Source organism: Anthonomus grandis, chromosome 3 (assembly GCF_022605725.1).
Source record: "Anthonomus grandis grandis chromosome 3, icAntGran1.3, whole genome shotgun sequence".
Taxonomy (NCBI): Eukaryota; Metazoa; Arthropoda; class Insecta; order Coleoptera; family Curculionidae; genus Anthonomus; species Anthonomus grandis.
The window spans coordinates 588896-614507 of NC_065548.1; the positions used below are offsets into that span (position 1 = coordinate 588896).

The 25612-nt window shown below is 31.3% G+C and overlaps 1 protein-coding gene across 1 annotated transcript in view; it reads right to left on the reverse strand.

Annotated features, from left to right (window-relative positions):
• The window catches only part of LOC126734714 (protein CBFA2T3), a 72732-nt gene extending 47682 nt beyond the window's left edge, over nt 1-25050 (reverse strand). The window contains exons 1-2 of the mRNA XM_050438433.1: nt 25027-25050; nt 2551-2632 (exon numbers count right to left, since the gene is read on the reverse strand). Of these exons, the coding sequence (XP_050294390.1) occupies nt 2551-2632; nt 25027-25035 (91 nt within the window). The 5' untranslated portion in view covers nt 25036-25050. The remainder of the gene's footprint in view (nt 1-2550; nt 2633-25026) is intronic.
• Nucleotides 25051-25612: the final 562 nt, after the last annotated feature.

The window sequence follows — 25612 nt, forward strand, 5'->3', positions numbered from 1 at the left end:
CTCGGTGAAAAATTCACAGCGAAACTTTTAAGTCATATATTAGAATAGTTTTTCTTTTTTTTTTTTCGTTTTGCTTGGTTGCTATAAATATACTTAAAGAAAAATATCTAAAATTACACTTATTGCAGGTATTTAATTGGATTTAATTGGATTTATAAGGGTAGTGATGTAATTGACATCGTCAGAGATTTTGATTTGTTTTGTTTTCTTTTTTTTTGAAAGGTTTATAGTATATTTAATATATCTGTATATATGGTTAAGGTTGTTGTACATTCTGAACGTTACATATCCTTGGTACCAGTGCAATGGCAATGTTTTAAGGATTTTGGTTTTGTAAAGATATGATTGTAATATGTTTGAAAATAAAGAAATTTGTAAAAAAAAAAAAAAAAAAACTCTGAAGAACTTATTGAAATTTTACGTAAGCAGAAATTTTCAATACTTCGTGACGAATCAACTGATTATGCCTTTTGGTAAGTATTATCTACGAATTTTAATATTTATCTAAAATTATCTTTTATACGTATAGGTATCTGTAAATGTATTTTTTTATTTATTTATTAAAAAGTGTTAAAAAGTACAATATTTTTGCCAAAGGTCAATTTAATGTTTTTATATAAACATAAAAAACTACTGTTGTTCTACAAAATATAAATCTGTTAAAAAGAAATAAGAATAAAAAATATGTACATGCTCTTCTCATTTAATTAATTTTATTATTACTATTTTAGGTACGAGGTACGATATGTAGATGAACAATTCAAAGTCTGTACAAGGTTATTGGAATTAATAAAACTGCTAAGGATTGCTCTGCAGCTGCTTTGTTTGCAGCAGTAAAAAAATTGCTTCATTGACAAGGGCATACCTTTTAATAATATTATTGGTGTAGCATCAGATGGAGCTGCAGTAATGGTAGGAAAAAAGAATTATTTCTTTTCAAGGGTAAAAGAGGAACTTCCTCATGCTTTATTGTTGAGATGCATATGCCACACTAGCGCAATTGCGGCTAGCAAAGCGAGTCCAGGGGATTTAATTCGCAATATTGCCAACTACATTTCTGGCAGCGCGAAGCGTTGCGCAGTTTTATGCGAATTTCAAGAATTTTTTCACAAAGAAAGAAATAAAATATTAAAACTATCTTCAACGAGATGGTTTTCTTTGTATGAGTGCGTCAAAAGAATTCTCGAAAACTGGGACGTTCTGGAACATTATTTCCTTCTAGCAGTTGCCGAAGGTCAATTAACAATAGTTGCTATTGTTAATTGAGATATTAAATAAATACACTATTTTAGAGGGCATGAAGAATCCTTTTATTAAGGGTTACTTATTATTTTTAGCATTTGTGTTAAATTATTTTAATTCATTTAACGCGCTCTTTCAAAGTCGTGATACTTTGATAGATCAATTGTACGAACGGTGTTGCACAATTTTAAGGCAACTATCGCAAGACTTTTTAAAACCCCAATTTGTCTATAAATGTGTAACCATTAATTTGAAACACCCAGAACACTTAAATATTTGTTTGGGAACATTTAAAACAGCAACCCAAAGATTTAGTTCACGAGTTTCGTCTTAAATATCTGAATTTTTATTTAACTGCCACTCAAGAACTGAAGCATGCCGGTACAAAACTCCTATACTAAGAGAATTTCAATTTTTAAGACCTGATGTTTCATTAGATATTCAGCGCAGAGAGATGGAAGGGGTTAAGATGTGATGTTAGAGCTATTGATTATGCAATACAATAATTTAATTGATGTTGACAAATTCGATTTTGAGTGGCTCCTGAAAATAAAAAGGATGATCTCGTCAAGTTACCCATAGAAATATTTCGGAAGGAAGTTAGTGAAGCAACGGATTTTGATAAAAAACCTGTATTTAGTAATTTAAGTATTGTCGCTAAATTAATACTGTCCCTGCCGTATTCAAATGCAGAAGCTGAAAGGATTTTTTCTATAGTAACAGATGTAAAAAATAATAAGAAAAGAGACCTTTTATCCGATGATACCTTAAATGCTGTAACAGTCTTTCGAAGCTCAAATAATATTGATTGTACAAATTTACAAGTTACTAAAGCACATTTGAATTTACATAATCAAAATTTGTACTCTTTTAAAACTAAAAAATAAAATAACATTTTTCCAGAATTATATTTGTTTGTTTAATGCCCATTTTCACCAACATTTTTAAGGAGGATTTAAGCCTTTAATTTAATTTAAGTGTTTTAACACTTTTTACGCTTTTTTAAGCCTTCATTAAATGTCGGTAAATGAAAATGGCCAGACTGCAGACTCCAAACCCTCTCCCTCTTTTCTGTCTGTTTTTTTATACCGTTTTCGAGCAATTGCTTGCAATGACTACACTCAGTGTATCTCTATCCATTTTTTTAAAGCCTTCAATAAAAGAAAAGGATAATAACAATAAAAATTGCACTCAGTGCAGCCGGTGCAAGTTCGTGGGAAAAAAAAGGGAATTTTCGTCCGTCCTTATAGGATATACCAGTTCATAGAGTTGACAACACTGATTTAAACACGAAAGGGCTTTTCCTACCTTTAGGTGTTTTTATCCTAGGGAGTTCGGGAAAGTTGTCCTTCTCTGCGGTCTCTTCTTTGATGCCCTTGGGATCCAAGCCCTAGAAATTAAGAAAAAAATAATGCTAAAGACAATAAATTCATATTCGATTCGAGTCGATATATAACGTGTGAAATGTTGCTCCGTAAAACGGCGTAAATAAAAGTGTTCCGAGTGCATATAAATTCTGAAAAACAGTGAATCTATAAAATAGATAGTGCCTTACTTAGCTAAACATAATTATTTTCACCAAAAACATCCAATTTGCTGCAAAATTATCATTGTTTATGTTGGTGTTGAACCCGCGCAAGAATGCATTAACAATGGAATGAAGTAGCTACGTTCCAATTTTAAAATCGAAAATTTCGAAATGGAGTGCGATGTTTGCAAGCAACTTACGCGAATATTTAAATGTGACAACTGTTTGAAGAGATTGTGTAAGGGTTGTGCAACGTCCTCTGAAGTAAAAGTGATAGAATTAAAAGATCGTGTTATAAAGTTCTTCTGCAAAAATTGCAATGACTTTCACGGACTTAAACTTTTGAATGATCTTGTACAAAGCAAGCAAGAAATAATATTAAGTAAGGATGAAATAATCTCACTTCTTAAGCAAGAAGTAAAAGACTTAAAGTCAAAAATCGAAGCCATCCAAGCACCAGCAATACCATCATTTGCAGAGGTTGTAAACAACAAATCATCCATACCAATAAAAACAAAAAATCGGCCAAACTTAATTATAAAACCGAAGGGCACACAGGACTCTCAAGAAACAAAAACCGATATAGTGGAGAACATCAAACCTGCAGATATTAATGTAAGTATTGATAAAACCCGATCTTCACACCACGGAAGTTTAATAATTAAATGCAATGACACAGAGAGTGTTACGAAACTAAAAAGGAAATTAAAAAAAACTGGGTGATTACTATGAGGTAGAGGAAACAAAATTACGGAATCCGCAGGTCAAAATAGTTGGATATCCTGCCAAGAATAAATCAGCAACTGAAGAAATTGAAAAATCTATAAGAATGCAAAATACATTTTTTAATAATGAAGATTCATTTAAAATTACCTTTATGAAAGAAACTAAATTACTAAATTAAATAAATTAACCATCTTCGCCGACTGTTCCCCAAACCTCTTTAAAAAAATCATGTGGACCAAAAAAATATACATTGGATGGGAACGATACCCTGCATATGAAAATTTAGCAGTAAAACAGTGTTTTAAATGTTGTGGATATTACCACAAAAGTCCAGACTGTCCAAATGAAACCACCTGTTCATACTGTGGAGGAGAACATAATCGAAAGGACTGTCACTTAACCCAAAATAAAGAAAATAGGAAATGCGTGAATTGTGAACATTCAAATAAAAAATATAAAACGAACCATAATCTCAAACATGATGCCACGGATTCTGAATGCCCCACAAACCTATACCATCTAGAAGTATTAAAAAGTAAAATAAATTATGGCTAGACAACAAGAAGTGGAGCTGCTTGAAACGATATCCAGTGAAATTTTTAGTGAAACTGTGGAGCCTGTAGAGATCTGTGGTAAAATAGACACAGATAAAAAACTTTTAAATATAATGCATGTTAACATAAGAAGTGTAAAAAAAAACTTTGATGAACTGTTACTATTTTTAGAGACTTTCAAAATTTCTTTCTGTGATGTTATAGTCCTAAGTGAATGTTTTCAACTCACCTCTTTTTTAGAATTTACTATTCAAGGCTTTACCACTCACTATAGTAATGGAAATATCACACGAAATGATGGTGTTCTTCTTATGGTAAGAGACAATCTAAATGCTAAAGTGGCATTTCATGAACTTGATTCCACTAAAATAAAGGTGGGTCGAATAACTTTGGAACATAAAAATGTGCACTATGAAATCTCTTGTATCTATCGATCTCCTCACTCATCTATTGAAAATTTTGTACAGGATCTTAATGTATATTTTACAGGAAAGTCAGGAAACAAGTCAAATAATGTTGAAATTTTAGTTGGAGACATAAATATTAACCTCTTAAATAATACTGATTTAAACGTGGTAAATTACATTTCAACATTAAGTTCATATGGTTTTCAATCACATATAAACTCAATCACCAGGCCAGAATCAGGCATATATTTGTAAAGAACAATAATAAAATAATTAACATTCACACAAAACCGTATATAATAAATTATGATATAACGGATCATTTTCCAATAATGTTAAATTTTTCACATGCTTTAAATATTAAGAGAATAGAAAATATTGTAAAAACTGATGTTAAAAATAAAATAAATTATATAAAACTAAATTATTTATTTGAGAATGAAAATTGGAATGACGTGTCTAAAACAAACAATCCAGAAGAAGCCTATACACTTTTCATAAACAAATTTTTAGAACTTTACTTAAAATGTAAAACAACATCAATTTTTTACAATAAAACTAACAAAAAAGTTAAACCCTGGATCACAAATGGCATTATTGTATCAATAAAAAAAAGAGATAGATTAAAAAAACAATTACAAAATAACTTTACAGAAGAAAAAGAAAGAGAGTATAAAAGATACCGTAATAATTAAAAAAAAATTATTGACTACACAAAAAACCTTTACTACAAGACAAAAATTAATGAAAATAAAAATAACTTAAAAAAAATATACAAAATATTATCTGAATATAACAATAAATATAAAAAACAAAATAAAATCCCTATTAAAATTCCCATGGAAGCTAAAAATAATTGCAATTTAAAAGAAAAAGCAAATTTTTGTAATGATTACTTCTCTAAGATAGGCCTCGATATGTAAAACAAAATACCAAACTCGTCAAATATATTTCAATTAAAAAATGCAAATAACTCAATGTTCTTAAGGCCAGTAGATCACAATGAATTAATAAAACATATAAACTCTTTAAAAAGTAACAGTGCTCCGGGACATGATGGTATTTCAGCAAAACTAATTAAAAAACTTCACATTTATCTAATTGAACCCTTGACATATATAATAAACTTAATCTTTAAAACCGGAATTATTCCTAAGCCTTTTAAAACATCCATTATAACCCCCATTTTTAAATCTGGAGACAAAAGTTTAATTGATAATTACAGACCAATCAGTACAATTTCTAATTTCGCAAAATTGTACGAAAAGTGTTTAAGGGAGCGACTAGCCGGGTTTTTGGATAAAAATGGACTTTTGTCTGAAAACCAGTTTGGTTTTTCTTCGGGCTTGAGTACTGGCGATGCCATGCACAAACTCATTGAACATGTAAGGTATAAATTGGACTTTGGCAAAAAGTGCTTAGCAGTATTTTTGGATCTGGCGAAGGCCTTTGACACGGTGCCCCACAAACAGCTTCTTGATGTCCTCGAGAAAAACGGGGTGAGGGGTCCCGTGTTACAGGCCTTTGCGAACTATCTTGTGGAGCGGCAACAGTACGTTAAAATAGATGACACTTTAAGTGAACCATGTACAGTAAGAATTGGGATTCCACAGGGGACCGTTCTGGGACCCCTGTTGTTTATTCTGTACATCAACTCACTTACAACTTTAAACATAAACGGTATAATTATTTCATACGCAGATGATACTGTTGTTGCTTTTGACGGAGATACGTGGGAGGAAGTAAAAAAATGTGCTCAAACCGGAATTATGCTTGTAAAAAAATGGCTTGATATATACAAATTAACATTAAATGTCCAAAAAACCAACTATATTGCATTATCAAAGGCTAAAATAAATCGACCATTGTTCACACACTTAGATATTCAAAATCTACCAGATAAAATACAGGAAGCATCAAATGTAAAGTATTTGGGAATTATCATTGATAGTAACATGAAATGGGACTTACATACTGCACATTTAACAAAAAAATTAAATTTCCTAGTCTACAAATTAGAAATATTTGTAGACTATTAGAAATATTTTAGACAGAAATATGCTTATAACCATATACCAAAGTTTAGTGGAATCAATACTAAGATATGGAATATTACTCTGGGGCAGTATACATTACAATTCTTTAAATCCGCTTCAGATAATGCAGAATAAAATATTAAAAATAATCCTTAAAAAATCATTCTTATACCCTACTAAAGAAATTTATAATGAAACCTATATAAACATAAGAACTTTATTCTGTATAACTGTTTGTTGCTTCATACACAATCGTGAAAATATTAGATATCCAATAAACCATAACCAAAACACTAGATCTAATGAAGATAATCAACTAATTCTTCCTGTATGCTATAGTGAGTTCGGAAAGAGATCCATTAACTTTATAGGACCAAAACTGTACAATTTATTACCTAAACATATTAGAAACATCAAAAATAAAAAAATTTAAAAGATAGTGAGGGGATATATTGTAAACAATCTTAATAAGTTTAAGTCTGTTGTATCCTAATATTAGTAGATGCCTTCCCTTGTTAAATTGTTTAGGTACTTTATTACCTCACTGTTATTATTTTATAAATATACTTAGGAGCTCATATTAATGTATAATTTTTTCTTTAAATAAGTTGAACAGAAGAAAAATGTTTATTGTACACTGTTCATTTATTACTTCCCATACAGATGCTTGCATCTAGGGGAATATCTAGATGCAAGCATCTGTATGGGGATATTGTAATAACTTATTATAACTGTGTAACTATAATATGATGTTATAAATAAATAAATAATAAAATTGAAAATTTTTAATAATATAGGTGTAGCAATGTTGAAAAAAATCCCGAAGCCCGATACTGAGTTTATAACAAGCAGTAATCAATTACATTCACTATATACCTACGGCCAGTAAATAAAAGTGAAATTATAGAAAGGATTAATTCGTTGAAAACCAATGGTAGGTGTCCTGGTATGTTTTTACTTGATCCTCTGTAACAGATCAGAGGGTCATAATCAATTTAATTTTTTAGAAATGGTATTGTACCGATCAATTTAAAAAATCTGTTATATTACCTTGATATATAAATCAGATGATAAGACAAAAATAAACAATTATATACCCATTAATTTAATTAATAATTTTATCAAAATTTTTGAAAAGTGCTGTAGAGACAGATTACTTGATTTTTTACAATCAAACCCAATTTTGTTTAATAAGCAATTTGGCTTTGTAAGAAAGGCATTTGACACAGTTCCACATGATCTGCTTTTAGAAACTCTCGAGAAGAAGAAGCTACTTTAAAAGCTATTTATACGAAATTTGTTAAAATATGAGAAACGTTAAGTGATCCATTAAAAATGAGAATAGGTGTACCACAAGGCACAGTGTTGGGTCAAATATTTTTGTTTTTAACATAAGTATATAAATACCCTAACTAACTTAAAACTCAAAAATGGCTCAATAATATCTTACGCAGATGACACGGCTTTAATCTTTTTTGCAAAATCTTGAACCATAAAACCAACGAACGAAATGTGACAGATGGACTAACATCTGACGGATGGACATTTTAAATAAAAACCTTTTGTTATCTGTATATAAAGCTCTTGTAGAATCCTTATAAAGATATGGTATTATTGTATGGGGTGGTATGCATGAGAGTACATTGAGTTCGTTGAATGTTGTACAAAAATATTTACTTAAAGTAATTTATAGAAAAAATAGGCTTTACCCTACGAGTTTGTAAAGACTATTTTTGATGTACGGTCTTTATACATCTGGGAGATAAGTATTTTTTTATATAGAAATTGTGAATTGAAGAAATATGTGAATCAAACGCATAAAATAAGAAATAAAACAAACAATAAATTTATAAAATTACCTAAAAGTAATACTAATGCAAATTTGAGATTCTCCAAGGCATGTCCGCAAGACCACCGACTAGTTCCTCTCGAAAGCGGTCCCAGTCAGTGCACCCGACATTGTGACCTCAAGGGACACTGTCCATGAGCTGAAAAGGTTCACAGTACTAGGTGAATAGATAGTAAGGTCAATAATTGATTGAGCCCTATTGCAGTAGAAAAAATATATAATCTTATTCCCCTTGAAATTGAAAATTGCCCAAAAATGGATGTTTTTAAGGAAAAAATGTCGATCATATATTTTTGAAAACATAGAAAGTTTAAAAAAACTCTTTTAGATGTAAGTTTAAGTTTGCAAGTGGTTAATTAAGTAGGTATGCGAATTTAAAGCCTGATGGTTTTAGAAATTATTTTTATATAACTTGGGTATATTATTAGGTAATTTATTTAAATTTGATTAAATTTTTATTGGAAATTGTGATATTTCTTATAACTTTATTTCATTTATTGTTTATTGGATAACAGTGCTACACATACAAGTGTTAAGTCATTTAGGTGAGTCGCTGTTATTTAATAATTTGGAATATTATAAACTTATCTGGGTATTAAATATTTTATAGTAAATTTCTTGATTGGGATAAACACTTTGGATATATAAGTTTAGTTAAGCTTTAATTTTTTTTTCTTTTGTGTATATATCATATACTTAGATAATAAATGGAGTAGATACAGGGTTACTCTACCTACCAAAACTTAAAAAAAAATTATAAAATATGAAAACTTGTAGGAAGGCCATGGAACAGGGACCATCCTTAATGAAATGCTACTTCACTGCTTAAGAGAGACAAGTGCAGTAAACAAAACACAGTGTCAAGATGATTTTGGCTGTAGTACGGTAGAAACTGAAAAAATTCACTTTTGTCCAAAAAATTCATGAATAGAATAAAATAACGTTATCAAGATGTTTACCAGAAAATTCCTGAAAATCATAAATTTCCTTTAGGAAAACAACTGAATAAATACGTCTTTAATAAAAAATAAGCGTGGCAACCCGCCACGATGTCCCAACAAACAGTTTCGCCCTCCACCCCCTTTTCTAAATAAATGTTTAAAGGGCCCTCCACCCGCTTATAATTAAGTTGAATTTTTCATGGAAATGGCAGTTCGTGACTGCACATTGATTTCCGCGAGGCGAGGAGCGCCCGGATTACCCTTATTTTCCACCCGTTTATACATGGAACGTATTTATGGTAATTTTCCTAGTTTAATAGGGAAATTCTAGAGTAAACGGTTCTTTACTGCAATACGATTTTAATTCATATTGAGAATTTTTAATAATCAAAGATTTCGTGGGCTCCTGCTGCTTTGCACCCGGTGGCGGCGTATTACTCGATTGCTGTCCGAGACAAGTTGCCGCTATGAAAAGCTCCTGATGTTGCCAGACTCCTGCAGCTGCCGCTTGCTAATACAGTGGATAAAAATCGGTAAAAATATTAGTAAAAAAAAAACTCAATAAAATTACGCGACATTCCAAGCGTTTGAAGCATCATCAGCACGGATCTCAGAGAATGCGAAATCTTAAACCATAGTTTTCAATACGATTGATTATAAATAATTTAGAATGATTCTTAAAAATTGGAGAATGCGCCGGACAAATTTCGGGTATTTCAAATTGGCTCGGACCCTCGTTTAAGAATCGCCGAGAAATATTTCCTTACCTGTGTTAGGACTGAATTTGTTTAGCAATGTACTCGTCTTTGTTTTACACACTATTATTGACAGAAGTCTGTCTTTCTCTAACACATTTATTTATTGATACGCTTTTCAAACACCAAAGACACTAGATTAAAAAAATATTATACATACATTGAATATATTACTAACTTTTTACTAATTGGGTTATTCTAAAAAATTAAAAAAGATTGTATTGGCTTGCGAAATATTATGTGATGAGTAATTAACGAAATATAAACGTAGGGCATTATATTGTGAAATAAGTCTTAATAACATATTCTTACGAGAATAATATATAGACATATTTTTGCGATAAAATGGATTTTTCTCGGCAAAAATTTCATCAACATGCCCATAACTCGAAAACTATAAAAGCTACCCATTTGAAAATTTGTACAATTATTGTTTGTTTAAATTGATTAGACACCTATTTCAGGGTTTTTTAAAAAATGTACAAGAAATTGAAAAAAACAAATTTTTTGTGATAAAATCGATTTTTCTCGCCAAAAATTTCATCAACATGCCCATAACTCGAAAACTATAAAAGCTACACAGTTGAAAATTTGTACAATTATTGTTTGTTTAAATTGATTAGACACCTATGTTAGGGTTTCTTAAAAAATGTACAAGAAATTAAAAAAAAACAAATTTTTTGTGATAAAATGGATTTTTCTTGCCAAAAATTTCATCAACATGCCCATAACTCGAAAACTATCAAAGCTACACATTTGAAAATTTGTACAGTTATTGCTTGTTTAATTCGTTAAACACCTATTTCAGGGTTTTTTAAAAAAGGTACAAGAAATTGAAAAAAAAAAATTTTGTGATAAAATGGATTTTTCTCGCCAAAAATTTCATCAACATGCCCATAACTCGAAAACTATCAAAGCTACACATTTGAAAATTTGTACAGTTATTGTTTGTTTAAATTGATTAGACACCTATTTCAGGGTTTTTTAAAAAAGGTACAAGAAATTGAAAAAAAAAAATTTTTTTGTGATAAAATGAATTTTTCTCGCCAAAAATTTCATCAACATGCCCATAACTCGAAAACTATCAAAGCTACACATTTGAAAATTTGTACAGTTATTGTTTGTTTAAATTGATTAGACACCTATTTCAGGCTTTTTTAAAAAATGTACAAGAAATTGAAAAAAACAAATTTTTTGTGATAAAATGGATTTTGGCGGCAAAAATTTCATCAACATGGCCATAACTCGAAAACCATCAAAGCTACACAGTTGAAAATTTGTACAGTTATTGTTTGTTTAAATTCGTTAGACATCTATTTCAGGGTTTTTTAAAAAATGTACAAGAAATTGAAAAAAAAAATTTTTTGTGATAAAATCAATTTTTCTCGCCAAAAATTTCATCAACATGTCCATAACTCGAAAACTATCAAAGCTACACATTTGAAAATGTGTACAGTTATTGTTTGTTTAAATTAATTAGACACCTATTTCAGGGTTTTTTAAAAAAGATACAAGAAATTGAAAAAAAAAAATTTTGTGATAAAATGGATTTTTCTCGCCAAAAATTTCATCAACATGCCCATAACTCGAAAACTATCAAGGCTACACATTTGAAAATTTGTACAGTTATTGTTTGTTTAAATTCGTTAGACACCTATTTCAGGGTTTTTTAAAAAATGTACAAGAAATTGAAAAAAAAAATTTTTTGTGATAAAATCAATTTTTCTCGCCAAAAATTTCATCAACATGTCCATAACTCGAAAACTATCAAAGCTACACATTTGAAAATTTGTACAGTTATTGTTTGTTTAAATTAATTAGACACCTATTTCAGGGTTTTTTAAAAAAGATACAAGAAATTGAAAAAAAAAAATTTTGTGATAAAATGGATTTTTCTCGCCAAAAATTTCATCAACATGCCCATAACTCGAAAACTATCAAAGCTACACATTTGAAAATTTGTACAGTTATTGTTTGTTTAAATTAATTAGACACCTATTTCAGGGTTTTTTAAAAAAGATACAAGAAATTGAAAAAAAAAAATTTTGTGATAAAATGGATTTTTCTCGCCAAAAATTTCATCAACATGCCCATAACTCGAAAACCATCAAAGCTACACATTTAAAAATTTGTACAGTTATTGTTTGTTTAAATTAATTAGACACCTATTTCAGGGTTTTTTAAAAAATGTACAAGAAATTGAAAAAAAAAAATTTTGTGATAAAATGGATTTTTCTCGCCAAAAATTTCATCAACATGCCCATAACTCGAAAACCATCAAAGCTACACAGTTGAAAATTTGTACAATTATTGTTTGTTTAAATTGATTAGACACCTATTTCAGGGTTTTTTAAAAAATGTACAAGAAATTGAAAAACAAAAATTTTTGTGATAAAATGGATTTTTCTCGCCAAAAATTTCATCAACATGCCCATAACTCGAAAACTATCAAAGCTACACATTTAAAAATTTGTACAGTTATTGTTTGTTTAAATTAATTAGACACCTATTTCAGGGTTTTTTAAAAAATATACAAGAAATTGAAAAACAAAAATTTTTGTGATAAAATAGATTTTTCTCGGCAAAAATTTCATCAACATGGCCATAACTCGAAAACCATCAAAGCTACACATTTGAAAATTTGTACAGTTATTGTTTGTTTAAATTGATTAGACACCTATTTCAGGGTTTTTTAAAAAATGTACAAGAAATTGAAAAAAACAAATTTTTTGTGATAAAATGGATTTTTCTCGGCAAAAATTTCATCAACATGCTCATAACTCGAAAACTATCAAAGCTACACATTTGAAAATTTGTACAGTTATTGTTTGTTTAAATTGATTAGACACCTATTTCAGGGTTTTTAAAAAAAAATACAAAAAATTGAAAAAAAAAATGTTTGTGATAAAATGGATTTCTCTCGCCATAATCTTAAAAACTGTAGCACATTTCAAAAAGATGAAAATAAGCAAACCTTTGTTGCAATACCATACGATCCTATCTTGACGAGAGGCTTTGATAAGGTGTTCAAAGACTTTTTGGAATGGACTATCAAAGTTCGGCCAAGTTACGAAATCTTTTAGGAAACCTAAAAGATAAAATAAAGCCAATCAAAAGTCTGGGATCTATGAGATTTATTGCAACGATTGTGATAGAACGTACCAAGAACAAACCAGAAAGTTAATTAATGTCAGATTTTAAGAACATGTAGTTCATGTGAAATATGGAAGAGTCGAACGAAAAGTCAAGTGTGGCTGAACATGTTTTGAACACTGCTAACTTTGTAGGGATAGACAACTTAAAATTATTTAAACCAGTTAAGAACAATTGAAAATTAGATGCATACGAAAGTTTAGCAATATTCAAAGAGATCAAAAAAACATTCTTAAGTTTAGTTGCAAGTAGTTGAAGTCATTTTTTTCCAAGTCTCAGTTGAGGTAATTTTAAATGTTTTAGAAGCAGTTGAACACTTAAAGGTACCACAAGAGATATCAATAGATCAGTTAGGAGAAAGAAATCATGGTTTACTTCTTACAGGAAGTAGGAGTTTTAGTGTGTTTTTTCGATTCAGGAAGTTAAACTAAATTTTATTTACTTCCTGTAAGCAGTTATTACGGGATCGCTTAAGAGGCTATAATCATGGTTCATTTCTTTCAAGCAGTTGTGGTCCGAACTTGTTTCTTTCAGAAAATTATAATAGCAGGCTCAGTCTTCGATTCAATCAAGTGAGGTAAATTTGGTTTCTTTTTGAAAGTACTTAGAAGAGACTTCAGCGGCTCACGTAGAAGTTTGTTCACTAATCTTATATGTAAGTATTTAATGTACAGTTTTAAATTTATTTCTTTTGTCCAGACGTTTCCAAATTTGATCCCATTAGTGAAAAAGAGAGAGCAGAGCGGCATCATCCATGTTTTTGCTCAAATACACACACACTGGCTACAGTATCGCGGCGGGAGCAGCTCCGACGTGCCAGAATCCATCCAGAGTCTCTTTTCCATGAGACGAGCGCCATATGGCGTCCTGTTAAGCGCCAGCTGTCTTTTATGTTCCGACCGAATACTTTTTTACACAAACTTCTGTCGTGTTTGTTGCATTAGGGCTATTCTTGTTAGGGTATAATAAAAAAATTAATAGAATGATATAACACCTTTTTTCTATTACCCTCTATGTATTTTCAAATGCCCGTAATAAAATCTAAATTTATTTGAAATGTTTTTAAAAAATTGAGAATTTATTGAAGATCCTAAGAAAATATGGAAATGATCCCGAATACTTGGCACAAAAGAAAAAATGATTCTCAAAAGTCCTGAGAAAATCATCGTTCCAGTGCCTGGAAAATGTCCAAAATGTCTGGACAAAAATTAATTTCAATATCTACGATAGGTATATATTAAATATCTTCACTTGGACTCAACTGCCCGGAATTCCTAAATAAATAATTTTCAACTACTTGGCATATCATTGTATTTAATTAGGTATGTACCTAAAATAAATAATTCTCAACTGCCTGGAGTATATACGTAGAGAAATAATTCTCAGCAGCTTGGCATAAAAAAGTCATCAAGTTGATAAAATGTTGGACTTTAAAAATAATTAAATATTGTCATAAGTATTGTTGTAAGACCTTTGGAGCAATTTTTGCTACTAAATGTTTCCTAATTAATTATATTCTCCTTCCAAGAGCTTGAAATAATGTTATTCTTTCCGACGATTTTTCAGCTAATTAATTCAGCTCGTCTTCCAGGCTATTAAACTAATTTTGATTTTTTTTTCCTGATAGGTGACTTAACTTATAACTATTGCTTAATTAATTGAATTTTTGTAATTAACTGCAAATTAATTTTTTATGCAGTTGAAACAACGTTGAATTTCTTCTGCCTTTTTCTGGCACACAATACGTAATCCAATTGATTAACATTTTTTAATGAATGAATGAATGAATATATTACTGACATAATTTACAATATGTTACATAGGTAATTCTAGAATTAATTACATTTGTCTTAATATCTACACTACACCTAGATATAAATATCTGTATGTGCCGTTATAATCACTATATAGATTTTAATATTCTAAAATTAGTAGCTAATTTAAATAAAATCAGTAAATGTTTGAATGAGAAGAAAAAATTAGTTTAAATATATTTAGTATAAAAATACAACTGCAGTAAGACCAGAAACAAATTTAAATTTTCAACTATAAAATGTAAACATTGTTGCTTAAAAAAAATTTTTCTATGTATGTTCCCAATATTAGCATGTTATTGGTTTCAACAATTCCCAGGAAGTGTTGAGAAAGAGAGAACAGATAGTATGTCATCACTATTATTGCATTCAACTGCCTGAAATAAATAATACTCAACTGCCTGCAATACATACATACATAATGTTCAATTACTTGAGATAAAAATTCTCAGTACAATAAAGTAACGAATTAATTAAAATTCAGAAAAAAGAGACCTAGCGATCTCCTATTTATCTGTTATCTCACTGAACCAGGTCTTCTCTCGACACTTTCTCGAATTGTTGAAATTATTAAGAAAGGTTGATCAGTTGGGCTACTTATTGAGAGAAAAAGTTAAAAAATAAGCCAACTGCATTGAAGGGAAACTAATTAATTAAACAAAAATAATTTAATTAATTAAAAACAATGATACAATTAAATTGACTGAAGAAAAAAAAATCAAAACATTTCAACTGCGCCTGGAAGGAAAAAAATTAATTAATTAATGAATATTTAGAAATTAATTCAGCTGCCTGAAAAATTAATTATATATTATGGACGGAAAATAGTGATTTTTCGAGAGAATTTCTTACTGGGCAAACGTTTGGGGTGGGTGGGGGGCTAAGGGTTGTTTTGATGAAAAACAATGTTTTTGCACAAAAAATATATTCAATAATTGATTTAATAACACTGTTTATTTAATGTTGATATAATTTTATATATAATTATTTAGTATAAAAACAGCGTTATTAGATTGGATAACATGGACGAAAAAAACTGATGTTTTCAGAAGAATTTCATCAAATATTTGAGATGTAGTAATCGAGTTTGAATACTGGATATGTAAATCCCGTGTCAATTTTTTTAAATGGCCAAATTTTCTCCTTTTTGTAAACAGAATTGTATATGATATACGTATATACAGGGTGGCCATTTGAAAACGAAACAGAGCCTATTTTGGTTCTTTCAGAACATCCTCGGACCCGTCAATTTTTGATTCAAGGGGTAAACATTTTTTTGCTAGTTTCGCCCCTCTGAGGGCAAAGTCCTAGCGGGGGTGACAAGGGCCCCCAAAATTTTAAACGAAACGGGGGGTCGAGTGATACCTTATTTTGAAGGTATTTTTATGTGGATTATAACCCTAAAGTTTTAAATCGTTACTATTTGCTTAGTCGATACAGGGGCTATTAAAAGTTACAAAAAAATGTTAAAAAGTAAAATTTTAAATAAAGGGCTTAAAGATAAAATCAATCAGGTAATTGTCGCAAATGGTCTAGCGATGTTGGCTGACTAGCATAAATTTTAGTTTTTTAATGGCCCCATAAAAAAAAATCTAACGGGCTTAAGTCCGGGGTACGAGGAGGCCATTCAATAGCTCCTCTTCTTCCAATCCATTGTCCTGGAAACGTTTGGCCCAAATATTGACGAACCCTTGCAGCATAGTGGGGTGGCGCCCCATCTTGCTGAAATACTAGACGATTTTCCAAGTACTCGTTGTTATTTTCTAGTATCTCCACTAATGCTGGATTAATTTTATTCTCTAATAACTCCAGGTACATCTCTCCTGTTAAATTGTCAGGTAAAAAAAGGGGCCTGCGATATGTTTACCAAAAATGCCAGCCCAAACATTTAATTTTTCAGGATGTTGTGTATGCACCTCACGAAATATTTTGGGATTTGAATCAGCCAAATAGCGACAGTTGTGGCGATTCACAGTACCGTTTAGAAAAAAGGAGCATTCGTCAGAAAAACATACATTAAATAGAAAGTGTAGATCATTGGCGGCTTGATCAGATATAGTTTCACAAAATTGTACTCGCCTATCAAAATCGTCTTCGTTTAGTTCTTGTACGAGATGCATTTTGTACGGATGAAACTTGTTTTTTTTTAATATCTTCTGAATGCTGCTTCTCTTAATACCAGACACGGTTGAGAACTTCCTTGTGCTCAGTGTAGGATCTTGCACAATATGGCCTAAAATAGCTACTTCTGAAGCTTCATTCATCACTGGATTATCCATTTGGTTTCCCTAAATTTTTGAACCAATTCCAAAATGTACTTGCGATGGACCTGTCGATTAGGGTGTTGTAGTGTGTTAAAGAGCTGGGCAGTTCTATTAGCATTTTCATTGTTCTCAAAGAAATTAATGGAAGTTTATTTTCAAATGCAATATAACAAAAGAAATACAAGTAAATTTAATAAACATCGGCAATAAATACATAATGCCCCCAGCCCTCAGGAGCTAGTACGCTGTGCGAGGACTTGCTGGTATTTTTTTTCGCCTTAATATAAACCTAAATTGCAACAACAACAAAACTAAACTAAGTTACAAAACAAACAATCTAAACTATGAATCTATTGCAATTGCAATGCTATTTGCAACGCATAAAAATTAATTAAAACTCATAAGACTAATCAAAACAAAAAAAAAATCAAACAATTCAACAAAACATTCTTATAACAGGATTACCAAACTAAAGACCTACTGTATTTTGTAGTCCTTTGAAAAACTGTTATTACCGTACTGCACCAAAGCAAGACACAGATCAAGATTAAAATTAAAGGGCCATATAAGTGGACATGTTAATTTCTAATATTTACCAAACCATCAATAAGCTGTCTATTTTGAAGGATAATAAATTTTTTGATCCTACTTTTTACCAATCCCAATGAGTTGCTACCTAGAATAACACCTCTCATTTCTACTGCTAAAAAATTATAACATCTGGCAAGAAGATAAGTAAAACAATGTTGCCCTATTGTCTTCCTAGCTCTAGTGGTTTGTGAGGAATTCTGTTGACGCTTTGCCCTCAGGGGGGCGAAACTAGCAAAAAAAATGATTCCCCCTTGAATCAAAAATTGATGGGTCCAAGGATGTTCTGAGGGACCCAAAATAGGCTCTGCTTCGTTTTCAAATGGCCACCCTGTATATCAACATACTGTATATAGTTTAATAAATTTGCCTTGACCATATACTTGAAAGAACTCGTCGATGATCTCAAAGAGACCTACGTAACTAGAGAAAAAATAATAAAAAACTCCAAGTCTCGGTCTCAAAACATCCTTTTATATGTCACGAAGGTTACATGTTTCGCTAATAAAGCATTATCAGACCCACAATAAACAGAAAAACACACGTAACTGCAATAAAACTCTATAATAAAACAAAAATTTTATTGTAATTACGTGTGTTTTTCTGTTTATTGTGGGTCTGATGATGCTTTATTAGCGAAACATGTAACCTTCGTGACATATAAAAGGATGTTTTGAGACCGAGACTTGGAGTTTTTTATTATTTTTTCTCTTGATCATATACGGTCGATAAATATTCCAAAACCTAAAATTTACTAAAAAATCGTTGAATAAATATATATTTAACGATAATAATATATAATGTGTTGTTTGCGATATATGGGTCATTCTCATTTAAAGTCGTCAAACCAATAGTGAAAATCGTTCATTACAAAATATTTAATATTATGCAAAAAAACAAACAAATCATTTTCTAATCATGTTTTATAACACAATTTGGCAAAAGCAGTGCAATTTTTTTTTTATTTTACCCATTTTTGAGTGATTCTGCTTACTGAACTTTGTCAGGTTCGTCACTATTTCTTAAAAGTCAGAAAATTAGCCTTAGACCCAGGTTAAGAATTCTTTTTAAAACATTAATTATTGCAAGAAGCCGATGGGTAATTTATTTTTTTTAGTTTCTATTTTTCTATAAAAAGCAATACCATATTTTATGTGTTTTTCTAAATAGTGACGAACCTGACACTGATGTAACAAACCTGACAATGATGCTAAAAATTGATAGAAAACAAACACATTTAAATAATAATTGTTTTTTTTTTTTTATTAAATGGCTCCAATTACAAAAACGTTTAACCAAAAATGTAAATTCTAAATTTAACCAAACATAACAAAATAAACTCTAAATTTTAAGTAACTCATAACAAATAATAAAATACTTAGGTTAAATTAGTTGATGCCTTCCCCATTTTCAAGCCAAAACGGCGTTTTAAACTGTAAAATTCGTTTAGTTGCATTAGTAGGTGCTTCAATAGAACCCACTATATCTTCAAATTTATACCAGATCTTGTCTTCCTTGATTGGCCAAATGTATTTATTGACTCCTACAGAATGCAGAACTTTAACTTCACAGGATTCATCGTTATTTGTATCAGTAACAACGCCCGGATATATCACATTGTTATATTTAACAAGCAGCCATTGATCAATTTTTACATTTTCAAAGGTCACAGGTAAAAATTGTTGTTGTTGAAGCTGTTGTTGAGGAGTGGTATCTTCTGGGTTATCGTCTGAATCTACAGTTTCACAGTCTTGATAATACATCCGTTGCAATGAATGACAATCACATGTTGTAGGCAATTTCTTGCAAAAACACGATAATTCGCGTCCATATAAATCGGACTCAGAATCTTTCAAAATAATTTGACCTACTTTCATAATGCCTTTAGTCATTTTGTAACGATTATTTATTTCTTTTTTGGAATCAAAGTTAATGACATCTTCTAAATCGATCCAATAAAGTTTCACATTTACTTTTCCTTGAAGAATCCTAAATAACGCTTCTGCATCTGGAATGTCATTCCCTTTACAGACAAGTCCATCAGCTACTCTTTTGACTGCAGCCCCAACACCATCCGGAGCACCCTTACCATGCGAAGCCTCTGAAAAGTTCCATGAAGCATTTGAAAATCCATAATCTCTAAAATATGTATTCAAATAAAAAAAATTGTCCTTGTTGCGGTATTGTGATGTTCGGCCATCACTAAAGAAGTTAACAGTTTGCACACCATTTTGTTTTAGTTCTTCTAAAACAGGACGTAAGTGGGCCCAAATAGCAGGAGGGTCATGCCGAGTACAGGAAGAAATGGTACATATACTTTCAGGAGGTTTATTGTCATAGTAAACTACAACGGTATGGAGACTGGCCTGGTTGTGTGAGGAACCGAAATGCATTGCCTGTATTTCTGAACTCATTTTGCATGAGTAATTTTCAGAAAAATCTATATGTACAGCAGCCTCTTCATAAGTTAGTTCAGAAATACATTTTTGCCTTTGACTGGCTTGATGATTTTTTTTAAAGACATGCCAACAGAACATTGTTTTTAGTTCTGCATTAAAATTTGTGCATAGGTTCTTTAGCATTCCAGATTCACGGATAAGCTTTGTTTTATTAACAAAAAATGTTTTGCCTGATTTGCTCCTTTCCTCTTTTTCAAGTTTCCAAAAGTTCCAATTAACTAATATATTTGGATCTTTAATATCCGCGAGGATTATAGCGGCCTGATCTTGGCATTTTGGGCAGATGTTTTTCATGCAATCTTTTGATTTTACATCACACGTAACCAGCTTACATACGTTTTCGATGTTGCGTTCTGTGCATATTTTTTCTTTTACTAAAGTATCCAGTTTATGCTGTATATTGGAATGTTTTTTGCACAAGCAAGAATCTCTATCGGAAAGTTTTGGTTTCACAACCCAACAAGGTCTATGCCTGCAAAATGTCGCAAAACTAATTTTACTACAAGGAAACTCTTTGCAAAATTTTTCATAAAGATTTTTAAGGGTTTCCTTTAGCAATCTTTTCTGATATTTGATCTTGCCTCGTGTTACTGTTTGTTTTTTTCCCGGTGTTAACGTAGTTATGTCATCTCTATTAAAAAAGTCTCGTATTTTTTTATGAAGTGGATGTAAAGTAAGTCGACATCTTCCTTTCCCTTTTGACATTGTAGTTGAAGAATGACATTGGAGTACCTTTTTAGTTCTTGTTAAAAATTTATATTTTTTGACAATAGTTCCACTAGTGGCTCTAGAAATAATTTGCTTTTCTTTTTCGTTGTTTGTTTTTGAGTAATTGTCTTTTATTTGTGCAACTAGTGCATTATGAAAAACTAGAGTTTTTTTTACAGTTTCAGGAACATTATATCCTTTGGTATCTTGGATGGCTTTACTGTAAGGACTAGCTGTTTCACTTTTCTGACTCCCTGCCACAACATTCTTTTTCTGGTATCGCTGGCAACGTTTCTTATACTTCCGTAAAGACTGCTTTGTTTTTTCCAAGTCCTTTTCCAAACGCTTGATTTTCCTGTATGCAGCAGTTCTGTCCTTGCGAAGTCTCTTTCTTCCGGAAGACCTGTTAGCCTCTAAGTAAGATTGATTTCTTGGAGGTTCATTTACTATTCCAACATCTTCCATAGGAATATGATCGGGCAGGGGTATCGGACTTCCCGGTGGAGTATTTTGCTGAAGAAATTGGTCCTGTTCACGTTCATGTTTTTTTATCTGCCGACTTTTCTGTTGGTACAATCTCCATTTTTTTCTTTGGTAACGCTGCTCCCTATCGGAAAGTTCTTCTATAGACTTTTTGGACTTCTTTGCCCTCTTTCGGCTTTTTTCCAAATATTCTTGTCTTTTTTCGGGGTTTTCTTTCAGTTTTTCTCTATAACGCCTTGCACGTTCAGCCGGTGTTAACGGCATTGCTGAAAATAATGTCTACTTTACTACTTTTAACGTCAGGTTCGTCACGAACTTGTCAGCTGCGTTAGGAAAGAATAGTAACGCAGCTGACCGTGACGAACCTGACATTTTATTAAAAATAAGACTATTTGACTATAACCGGCGACCGGTATTTTATTGTAAACATAACCTAACTTTTAGTTTGCTTTGGTTAACAAAATACAATAATTAGTTTTAAGAAAATATAAAGAAATTTAAAGTTATTTGCGTGACGTAACTGACAAGCAATAAACATACTCACCTTAAAGTCACAAGAAAACACTTTTTTAAACACAGTATTTAACTAAAAAAACACTTTCTTTACACTGCGTAGCGACACTATGGTTTCATTTAGCAAGCAGGTGGTTAACTGGAAATAGTAAATTGGTCCATATAAGAATTTTACGCTTTCTTAATAGTAGTGACGAACCTGACATATTTTTTAGAGACAATACTTTGAAAGAATTTAATAAATACGAAAAGCAAAGACGTGTTTCCTATAGGCGAAAAGTTAAAAATTAAATCAATATTTTTTAGTTATCTAAGTAAAGCCTAAGTAAAAAACAATTCCTTAACGAAAAATCATGATAGTATGAAAGCAACTAAGAAAGAGACCGTGACGAACTTTGACATTTTGTGACTTTAAAATGAAATAAAATTACATTGATAAAATCAAGATATATTATTTCCTAAACATGTGATTAATCCGTGTTTAGTTTTTATTTTAAAACATCTAATCGACACTAACAAACAAATATCATCCTGACTCTATCATAGACCTTCTAGTGATTTATGAAAATAAAATGAGTTTTTTGCTTGACGGCTGACCTTCTTTCTAATTATTTTTCTTCTTACATAATTCTCCTATGACTTAGTAGTTTGAACATTCCAGTTTAATCCCTTTCTCATGGACAGAGGATATATATATCTCTTTCCATTCTGCAGAAACAGGATCCTCATTTAAGTATTGGTTGATGCACCAAGTGAGTTGTCGAAATAGTTTTTCTCACCCATAATTGATTAATTCAACGGAAATCTCTTCTGAACCATTGATGATTTGGCCATATTGACCATAACTGTATCACTCGCTACACCATCACATCCGTAGGTGTGTCCATAAATTTTGTTTTTGCTAGAGATCGTTCCATTTTTTTTGTTGGTATAATCTACGCAAACAACTTAAAATAATGACGTTTATTATTACAACTAGCTTCACCCCTTTTATCGTATATATAAGTTCTACGCACAGAACGCCATTATAAATTAATTAAACGTCAACACGGGTTCGACGTGAATTCGCCGATTTCCATCATCGTCTGCGGCGGCACCATCATCATCATCATGGGAAAAAACATTCTACTGACGGCGCCATATTGCCCGAATCGGTGGCCATGTTTCCCCAATTATTCCCTAAAATGGACGTCACGTTTTTCTATTGTTTCAATCCGACCGCGCTGATGGGGGGGCGGGGGAGGCTGGTTGGTTGTCGTTGTGATTTTATATTTTATGGGGTGCGTATGGACCGGAATATATTAACGAAATTGCCCACATTAGAGGAAGGGGTCGAGGGCCATTAGGACAATTTAAATCATGTTAAACGGGTTTGCCGAATAACGCTATTAAAAATAAGAATAAATTCCCGTGGAATGAGACCGCAGGTGTGTGTGTGTATCCTGGTAAAATGTGGTTAAAGGATAGGAGTGCGGGAAGGGGGCGATATATTGGGAAACCGGGAGGCGATCGCACACCTGTTTAACCTGCAGCAGCCCGCTCGGGAATATTGGCATCCAGGAAAACGAACGGGAATTTACAGGTGTTACAGCTACGACCCCTTCGAGAAATTGATTTTTCCTTTTAAGACCTTTATACCTAGAGTCCGATATTATCCACGAATTATCCTAAATAGGATGTCGGTTGTTAATAAAAAAATAGTTTTTCTAAAATAAATTATTATGAAGCGGTTTAATATGAATGACGTAGAACAATATACAGGGTGAATAAAAAATGAGTCATTCACCATTTTCAACTTCACAGCTCTTGTGTTCTCTTATTTAATTTAGACCTGATAAGATTTAGGTTAAATAAAAAAAAGAATCAAATTAAAGGTTATGATGTTTGGAAGAAGACTGTATTTAACTTTGAATAGAAAACAATTTTCAACTATGTCTAATTCAAAAATTAAATAATCTATAGGGTGCCGTATCATGCGTTGGTAAATGAAAATAATCACAGTTTTCCAAGTACTCCTAAAATGGCAAATTACTGCAATACATATTGGTGTGGAAATGGAGAAAAAAAATAAAAAACACAAATTACCCACAAACTGTAAAAAAACGCCTGAAAAAACCCTTTATATTTAAAGCCAGTAACGAAAAACGAACTTATCAAATAAATATTTACATTAAAAAATGACAGTGCCCCAGGAAAGGATGGAATTTGCGCAAGAGTTATTAAACATGTACAGGGTGTTTCATTTTGGGTACTTTTGCAGGATATCTCCGTTATTTTTAGAGATAGAAATCACTGTAAAACTAAAGATGCCGTTCACAAAATTTTCATAGCCCTTTTAGTTGTTAAGATACAGGGCATCTTTGAAATTTTTGCATTTCGGAACCCCCGTCGTACCTTCGTTATTTTTACAGTTTTTGTAAAAGTGAAAACTCATTCTTATAGATTTTTTTCCGTAGAATCCAGTGGTATAGATATATTTTTTTTTTGATTAATATTTTTTGAGTTATAACCCAAACTTATGTTTTTTTAAATGGAACACTATATATTTATAGTTCATAAAATTGGTCTGTTTTTTACCTCTTCAAAAATATATAACAGTATATATAATATATAATATACAATGTAAATATTAACCATCTCTGGTATGATAGTAAGTGTATTATTATTATATCCCGATTTCACTCTGTATAATATTAGGTATAATAGTTTTACCGATCTATTAATGTAATTTACGCAAGCATAATGAAAAGTCTGGAAAATGTATTTTTTCTGTTTGAAACGTGAAATAAGCGATTGACTTGACGAACGCCGGATCGCCCCGATGATGGACAATTCGCAAAAACTCGCGCGAAAATGCGTAAGTTACTTTTTTTCCTGTAAATTTGAATAGAAACTATTAAAAGCAAATAAACAAAAATTAACCTATTATAGCCATAATCCCACATAAATTTACTCACCCTCCGATCAAAGATACAACAATTGTTTTTTTTTAATTAAAAAACTTACCTTTCTCATATTTTCTCGTATAACCCGACCTGAAAATCCAAAGAATTTCCCGCTCAGAAAAACTCAATTTCCCGCTCGAAACTTTATAATATACACGAGAAGAAGAGAGACAAACGACGGACGATGTGTGGCGACCGACGTCGAAACGACAACTGTACAGCGTCGCGACGCTCCTATTTGAGCGTCTTATCCGACCCGTATACGCATGTCTGGTACAGTTAATTTACATTTTTTCGGATCAGCTGTTTGTACAGCCAACAAGGGAACCTAGGACAACGTTCTCACCCTCAAATTCATCCTCAGGAAATGCTCTATTATGGTGTAAAAAACTATCAAAATATTTTGAGTGATTCCTGAGTAATGCCCAAAAATGTCAAAGAATAAATTCTTGATGGGGCACTTTAAGCGTTTTTGGACCTTGGCGAACAAAATTGGCTCTAACTTAAGACAGTTTTTGAAGTACAAAAATCGTTCCTATATGTAATTTATGAATCATATACACTGAGCCAATAAAACGTCATTGAACGTTATATTGGAATTTTTAATGTTTCACGGAATATTAAAAAATGCTTTCTTAAAGTCTAAG